General features: G+C 40.5%; 2 protein-coding genes across 2 annotated transcripts in view; both read right to left on the minus strand.

Annotated features, from left to right (window-relative positions):
• Nucleotides 1–1,933: 1,933 nt before the first annotated feature.
• Nucleotides 1,934–3,042, minus strand: LOC107085454 (ICOS ligand-like). The gene is made up of 2 exons (XM_015375768.1): nucleotides 2,868–3,042; nucleotides 1,934–2,685 (listed from the first exon to the last, which is right to left on the minus strand). The coding sequence occupies exons 1-2, from the start codon at nucleotides 2,920–2,922 to the stop codon at nucleotides 2,279–2,281; spliced, it is 462 nt and encodes a 153-aa protein (XP_015231254.1). The 5' UTR covers nucleotides 2,923–3,042; the 3' UTR covers nucleotides 1,934–2,278.
• Nucleotides 3,043–4,079: 1,037 nt separating this feature from the next.
• The window catches only part of LOC107085448, a 10,897-nt gene continuing 6,724 nt past the window's right edge, over nucleotides 4,080–8,252 (minus strand). Inside the window, exons 7-9 of the mRNA XM_015375759.1 lie at nucleotides 7,689–7,766; nucleotides 4,930–5,019; nucleotides 4,080–4,823 (exon numbers count right to left, since the gene is read on the minus strand). Of these exons, the coding sequence (XP_015231245.1) occupies nucleotides 4,732–4,823; nucleotides 4,930–5,019; nucleotides 7,689–7,766 (260 nt within the window). The 3' untranslated portion in view covers nucleotides 4,080–4,731. The remainder of the gene's footprint in view (nucleotides 4,824–4,929; nucleotides 5,020–7,688; nucleotides 7,767–8,252) is intronic.

Genomic DNA, 8,252 nt, shown 5'->3' on the forward strand with positions numbered 1-8,252 from the left:
CTCATTAGCTCACAAAAACTAAAATCAACCAATCTAATCTCCTATCTTTGAAGTCTATTTCTTTAAATGCGAAATCAATGTGTGAGAAATAAGCTGTTTGCAAGAGGAATTTTATTCTGCTTATAGTAGCTATAGAGGCAAAAATACTTTGGTTGAAATGAGAAAATACTTCTGCTATTTTATAAATCACTGAATGACTTAAAGACCTGTTGTCATAGCAACCTTTCAGACCACTCAGGTGGTCTTCTGGTTCTTATCATTGATCAATATTTTTGAAGTACATTTGTTTGATGCTTTTTGCTGTGTATTTCATTAATGTGAAAAAATTTAAACTGCCTCACTGCTGAAATGTTTGCCACAAATAAAATTTACTTACCTGCATCGTCCAGGTATGGGCCTCTGGTCTAATGTCTTCTCCCTGACCTTCTATTGTGACAATAAACATTTATTTTGAATATGAGGCAAAACTTCTGCAAAGAAATGAAAGAGGACTGGGTTTATTCCTGGCATTGTCTACCCAGCAAAGGGAAGGAAAACAGGCAGAGGCGGGTAGAGAACTGTACCCGAGAGTAGTTCTGTTTCAGCTTTGTTTTACACAAATAACAGTAAAAAGTAGTCAAATAGTCAATTATTGATAGAAAAATATGATTTAATATCTTAAAATCATGTCATCAAACAGCAACATGTTCAGCAAACAGACTTAAATAAAACAAAACTTCCACTCTGGATAAGACATTGAGGTAAAGAATTCTTAAACTCTGTTTGCTTTCCAACATTAAACTTCATGTTGGTATTCTCTATGTCAGACGAGAGGAATGTTCTCCACTGACAGTAGTGTTTACTTTATCTTATTGTTTTCAGAACAGACAGAAGAACAAAGCTGGTGTAAAAACAAAAGGTCTGTAGATGTGTCTGTGTCTCATTTGATTGTTTAGAATAAAGTCATATTTAGTAAACTGCAGTATACTTTTTAAGGAGGCTGGCTAATTGGATTAAAAATACCTTTTGAATGTCATACTGTACTCATGAAAACATTCTCCATTTGTTACGTGGGACATTGGCTAAATTTGACCGGATATGGTGTCCCCTCTTGGACATTCTAACCAGATTAGAGCTGAGAGACTGATCAATATTGATCTTTACTGTGTTTCAGTTATTCCAATATTTGTGTTGTGCTCTTTTCTCTTAATTCTGACCTTTCAAATAAATAGTTAATGCTTAATATAGTACTACTACAGTGTACATGTGTTGGTACATGGAGAGAGTGGGTGGGTTTATTTTTGTTGTCTCTTTTTGTTTTTTTGAGGTTCCAAAAATAAGAAAGAAAGAACACCATTGTACATTGGATGTAGATTTCATTTGGACATAGTTTTGGATAGAGTATTTGAGTTTTACTCAAGTAAGAGTTGCAGTCGCTCATAATGTTGCCAAAGTAAAAAGCATAGGGCAATAAAACTAATCCTAAAAGTTTTGCTACTGTTCTGGGAAAAAGGTATTTGACTATACAGTCCAGTTAAATAAATGAAATTAGATAAATAAAGCAGTCCATGGGTCTAAGGCGGGGCCCACCGTGGACAGGTTGCCAGTCTGCCGCAGGGCAACACAGAGACACACAACCACGCACACACACACTCACATCTACTATTTAGGTACCTGGGGAGAACCCACGCATGCACAGGGAGAACATACCAACTCCATGCAGAAAGACCCCGGGACAAGAATGGAACCTGGAACCTTATTGCTGCGAGGCAACAGCATTACCCACTGTTCCACCATGCAGCCCAATATCCAAAATATTAGCTTTTTAAACATAAAAATAGATAATAAATAAAAAAAATCCTTCATCAGCCAACAGTGCTAAAAAGCAACTAAGATATGTACAATAGTTAAAGCAGTTAAAGCAGTCCGAAAAACAGTTCAAAAATGGCCCCAGAGTCAAACTTTGGCCCCGTCTGCTCCATACGCTACAGATAAGCAGTAGCTCTGTTCTGTGTTTCCATCTCAGTGGTAGCCTTCAGAAGGTCCTGGATCAGGACTTGGTTCCGACCCGCTGACGACTCATGCAGGTCTTCTACGATTCATCACAAAAATTTGAACGCAGAAGACTCCATATAAGAAAATCACAGTAGAGATGGACACACCCAGAATCCCTCCGGCAATTTTCTCCTCTTTATCCCTCTCTCCTCTGTCCTCTTCTCCTCTGTCCTCGTCTCCTCTGTCCTTGTCTCCTCTGTCCTTGGGAGGTTCCGGCTCGCCTCCTGCCTCCTCAGGTTTTTCCTCACCTGCGGAGCAAAAACAGGTTCAGTGAATGCTTCTCTGACCTTTGACCCTCTGTGTTTGCTGTACCTGACACTGTGAGGAGGATGGAGCGTCTCCACTCAGAGGAGTCTCCTCCTGGGTTCCTGGTTTTCACTAGGCAGTCATACGTTCCTTCATCTTCTGCGCTGATGTTCTGTAGAACCATAGAGAAGTCTCCGTCCCTCATAGGAGATGGAGTCAGCTCCACCCGCCCTCTGAAGGCGGCATGCTGGTAGTGCTCATGGAAGCGGTTCTCTCTGTAGAAGAGCAGGTAGCCATCGGGGAGATCAGATCTCTTCCAAAAGAATACGATGATGGAGGCATCTTCAGGACCCGGACACGGTAGGGACACGTTCTGTCCTGGTCTCGCCTTCACCTCCTGTTGCTCTGATGGAAACAAAAAGGGATCACATCCAGCTTCCTGTCCATCCCAGCAGGAAGGAGGATCAGATCTAAAGCTGCAGTTTAACCTAAATTCTTCTCATTTTACTGTAAAACCAAACATTACGTGAGAAATAAGCTGGTATTCAGCTCCACCCAGAGCCCACAAACTGGTTCTGATAGCCCACCTTGTTCTGCAGAGATCCCACAGATGATAAAGAGGAAGAAGGTAGCAGCCTTCATAGTAGCAGAAGCAGTCAGAAACAGTCAGGAGGACCCGCCAGGATTGTTATTCTGGTTCTCCTCAGGACTCTTCAGTAACTGCGTCATTTTAGAGATAAAACTCTCTTTGGTTTGAGGAAGCTGCCGGCTCTCTAGCGATCCGCCCCTCAGTGGAATCAGGAAGTTCTAAACAAAAAATAGGGAGGAGCCTCAAACAGCAGAGCTGCTGGGTTAGAAGGTCCAGATAAAGACAGGTAAGAAAGGAGGTTCTAGTGAGGCGGTAACTGGGTTAAAGCTGAGCTAAACCTGCAGGGAGAACACAACAGAGAGAAAAGGAAAGTAAAAACTCAGAAATGGTAGAGGATTAAACATCCATGAGGCAAAAGAGGATGTTTGGGTATCAGAGATCTGATGCTTTCAAGGAAAGAACCCAAAGATCCAAACAGGCTCTTAGTTTTTCTGTATAAACACTAATAGAAAATAATCAGACGGTTTAAACTCTGCTAAAAGTAGCTCAATATGAAAGAAAATAAAAAAAGGACAAAGTAAAAAAAAACAACAAAAAAAAACTCTTGGACAGTCATTCCATCTGTTTCTGCTCTGAAGGGGAAATGGAAGAGGACCCAGCACTTACAGCCTTTTCTCTGGATGCTGGAGCATCGATCTGCTGTAGTTTCACCTTCATCTTCAGCTGCTTTTGTTTCTGAACATATTGCTGTTTCCTGCTAAGATTTCTGGTTAAAAGTTAAACATTAGGCCACAAAATCAGAAGAGAGCTAAACTGACTGAATGTAGAGCTACTGGAGGTAGAGCTAAATATCCAATAAAGAATGGTGTAAGAAATATAAAAACTTAGTCATGAATCACAAATATTAAAAAAATTAGAACAGAATTATGCAACAGCTTTAAAATAACGCACAAATTCTCATATTTGTGAAAACAGTTAAAAGAATCATCTTAAAGAGACAAACTCTGAACATCTGGGCTCCTGAGTGACATTTATTTACATTTCAGGACATTCTTTACTTGTTTGTAGATAAACTTTTCCCATTGTCTGCTGAAAATCGGCTGTTTTCATCCATGAGGGGAAAACATCAAATCATATTCATCATAAAAACATATGAATCAAATACTTAAATTTGCTTTATTTAGGTACATTGTGAAAGTTATTAGGATCTGAACACTTCTGACAGCCTCTTTTACTGAAATGTTAAAACATGGATGGAATCTGAGGGCGATTGTCTGTAGTTTGCTCCTTTAACCAGCAGGTGGCAGCAGTAGCTCTGCACAGAGCTCCAGTCTGGAACACACAGAGATATTTGGTCCCTCCTCAGTTTTCAAAAATAAAGCCAATAAGAAAATGGATGCATGGAACTCCATCCATGTAAACAGCATGAAAAGACAAAGAAATAAACATCTGCAGCCTACAGGCTCCTCCCACACACAGCAGGACAGCAACTATGCAACTATGTTTCTAAAAGGTTCATGCAATCATGTTATCAGTATAGTTCATATCATTTATAACTATTGCAGAGCAAAAACACATTTATTCATCATTTTAAAATATATTTATTTCATTACAGAACAACGGAACAGGAAGTTCCAACAGGATAAATCCACATAATCCATAATTTTGCTCTGATGTCTGCTGTTCAGTAGACGCTCACATTAATAGACAAACTAAAGACAAGCCTGAATGGACGACATCTGACGGGATGTTCTGCATCAACAGGAGAAAAAACTATTAAAAGACAACAAGTTAGAGACATTTAAATGATCTGATCCAATCCAGGACAGATAGTAGGTCTGCTGGGCTCTGAGGAGGTCTAGTTAACAGCTGGGCGGGTGCTCCTGCTGTGGTGGTGTCATGGTCGCCTTCAGTAAAGAGTAGATGACGTGTGTTTCTGGTTCTGATGAAGGTTCTGGAATAGAAACAGAATATAAATGGGTCAAACATGTCATGGCTTCCTGCTGAAGTGTTTTTTAGAGTGAGGATATGCTAGCTGAGGTGGATCTTCTGGTTCTTACCTCTCCTGCTGTTCTTCCTGATGCTGACTGACCCATACGTGACCTCACTTTGCCTCCTCATCGAAGGACAAACTGTACCTGAATCTGTTTCTGCAAAAGAAAACAGTTAGTCACTGAAGAAATGGGGTTTCCTGTGAAATCAGATCATATTTTGTCTGTTTGACACCTCAGCTGCTGCTGTTGAACAGCAAGGCATTAAGAAGTTACTGTCAGAAATAACACAGGAAACTAGAGGATCGGAAAGCTTCTGTCTGTTAGAAACATGAAAGTGTTTCACACACTGCATCAAGGTGTAAAAAGCTCAGAGAAATGTTTAAATATTGAATGCCAGACGTAGAAGTGTTGCTTCCAGTCAGATGATCCTTCTGAGGAGGCTCCATCTAAAGCTGTGGCGTACATTGTATGATATTTTCAATCATTGCACACAGCTACAGCTCACACTGTATGAGGAAATCATAGGATTTAAAAGTGAACAGCTCATAATGTTTGTTCCCACCCTGTGCGGCCTGATGCTCTGATGCAATCTACCTGCTTACACTGTACATCTAAAAATCACAGCTCCGCAGTGAGATGGCGCTACACGGACTCGTCTATCCAGAAGCCAAACAAGTAGCAGAGGAATATGAAGCTCACTAGAGTGAAACGAGCTGCCTTGGAAATGTGTGCAATTTTGTTCTGAAAGCCCTAAAAAGAAGAGGAGACGATGTATTTGGACAAAGACATGGCTGAGCAAACGTGGCTACTACGGTCTGTCAATTTTACAGACAGAACTGCATTTCATTCGCACCCTGCCATGCCTCTGGGCTTACATCTGAGAGGAAGAAGAAGGAGAAGAAGAGTCCTTGTTTGCGCACTCAACGATTTGCCCATGACCACCTTACGACAGTGGCGGCATTGGGTGGCCAACCCACTCGCCAGTGTAAATTGTAGTAGCATCAGTTTAGCATTTCATCGCATTATGCACAGCCAATGACGTAACTTTCGGAATCACACAATAAACTAAGATATGAGTATGTGTTTACTTAAGTATTTAAGATTTCTACCTGTAGGTTTACCACAGTAGTAGTTTCAAACCCTGAAATGATGGCTTTTAGTTTCAGTGTGCAAACACAAGATTTTTAGTGGCCCCATCTGCTCCCCCATGAAAGATTTCTGGAGGTGCACACTGCCTCACGACAGCCGACTGAATTTTACACATGTATGATTTCCTCCCGACCTAACGACTCCTGATCGGGAGGTGGTTGTGAGAGGCTGATCACACCTTGTTACCCCCTGTATACTACATGACGCACGATTAGGCTGAAAGTCGGCTCCATCGAATAAATTCTCACATGACTAGAGATTTGGACTGAAAAGACCAAGAAATTGTGCAGTGTATGCCCGGCTTAATACAAACAGCTCTACTACTCTTTGTTCTGAATGGTGCAGCTCAGCCAAACCCATCTCAGGATCTTATTCCTCCTCATTACCCATATCTCATATCCATAGGGGAGGGTTGGAAGATAGATACATAAGTCGTATTACTGCAGATAAAGCTCCAACCGTCCTTCAATCCCAGCCAAGAGAGGAGATGTTTGAACCTGAAGAACCTCCAAGGAACAGACCTCATGGTGCTTAAAAACTGATTGATCTGTCTAGATCCAAATGATGAGTACCATCCAAAGGCCCTATTACAACTTCACTGTTTTAGTATCTGGTTGAGGGATTTCTAAGGAACAAGAAGCCAGCTTAGTGCTCTGGTCTGTTTCCATAATGTGTTTATCTTCTCAGACCAAAAGTGTTTTCCCTGCCCAATTGAAATGCACCCTTACTCTGGGTTAAAATAAGATAGGTAATAAATAATCAATGACCAGCCCTAACTGGTCTGAATACCTATGCTGTATATACGGTTCAGCCTAGCTATCGGGGCTAGATCATCAAGTCCCGGTGAGCATACACATACATGACTGCGTTCAGCTTCTCGGCTCTAATGGTAAGCTATTCACTCCACCCTAGCCTCTCTCCTGCTTGTGCGTGGATCTTTTTCTGCTCGTTTGTGCCACTATGAGGATGCCAGAAAAAGTGATTACCTCATTTTGAGAAAGTCCTGCCTCATAAGACAGTAGTGTGTTCTTCCTTGCTGTGGCTAGGATGTTAGAAAAGCACCTTCAGGCTAATCACTGTTTTCTGCACAAGCAGAACTTTGACCTCATATCCAAACAACAAACGATGTGATCAATTGACAATTTGATAAACAGAGTGAACACAAAAAAGTAAATAAGTAACAATAAATCTCAACTGTTTAGAAATCTCTGTTCTTTCAAGCCTGGTTTTCACCAATATTTATAGTGAAGCTAACATTAGCTTAGCACATACCAAGTTCCAAATTTAACATTGCTTGTTGTAGTTCTAAAGCATATGTCTACAGCTGTTATAATGCAACCATGACTTGATTAAACTAAGTTATTTATTGATGACTTTGCCAAACCAGTTTCTAACTCTTTCGTAGAACAGATGTTAGCCGGAAGATACTTTGCTAACATTGCTAGCCACATTTAGGGATGATACAGTGGATTCTCAAGAAGCTGATTTTCCTTAAAAGTAGTAGATAATCACTGTATAGTTTGTGTATTTTTGTATCAAATAAAGTTCCTTTTTATGGGTATTTATTCCACGTGGGCCTTTGGCTTTTGACTTCTTAATGGACAAATCTCCCCCCTAGCCATAATACACTGACTCCACCCAGGTAGTTGTAAAACACACAATGGCTGTAAATGTACCTTTTAGGCAGTTTGGTGCTTCAGGAATGTCTGTTGTTTTTCTTTGTATTGATGAATAAATCGCCTCTGGGTCACTTTCTGCAAATGGAAGACAAATTAAGAGATTAAACACATATTCATACCTAAGTGGAAATTGAAAGACGCATTAAATGGACCACCATGTGTCACACAGATGGGCCCAGTCTAGGATCCTGATCTTGGACCTTTGGGCTAAGAGGGACCAACCTTAACCAAACATTCATCTTTGAGATCTCTGATTTGCTTTTTATTGGGTGCATAATTTGATAAATCATTCACAAACAGATGTTTTATTCCCAGTCTCATTATCAATAGAACATTACGAAACACCTTTCCATTCACAAGCATAAACATCATTATAGGATTAAGTTGTTAGTTTCTTACTGCAGTCCAGCTGAGAATTTTAGTGTGAACGGAATCTGTTTGATTGCTTCAAAAATAAAAGCAAGAGATGAGATGTTTGTTGGATATAACAATCTAACAAATCAGAAAGGCTCAGGTTATCCTGAGCTATCTCTATAGTTCTGCTGCTATAGGCTTAGACTG

Source organism: Cyprinodon variegatus, unplaced genomic scaffold, assembly GCF_000732505.1.
Source record: "Cyprinodon variegatus isolate N-32 unplaced genomic scaffold, C_variegatus-1.0 Scaffold125, whole genome shotgun sequence".
Taxonomy (NCBI): Eukaryota; Metazoa; Chordata; class Actinopteri; order Cyprinodontiformes; family Cyprinodontidae; genus Cyprinodon; species Cyprinodon variegatus.

Bases quoted from the DNA above. Each gene is read 5' to 3' on its own strand.
- LOC107085454 (XM_015375768.1), bottom strand. From the start codon at position 2,922: ATGAAGGCTGCTACCTTCTTCCTCTTTATCATCTGTGGGATCTCTGCA. The intron at 2,686-2,867 runs GTGGGCTATCAG...TGTTTCCATCAG, and splicing joins TGGGATCTCTGCAGAACAAG to AGCAACAGGAGGTGAAGGCG.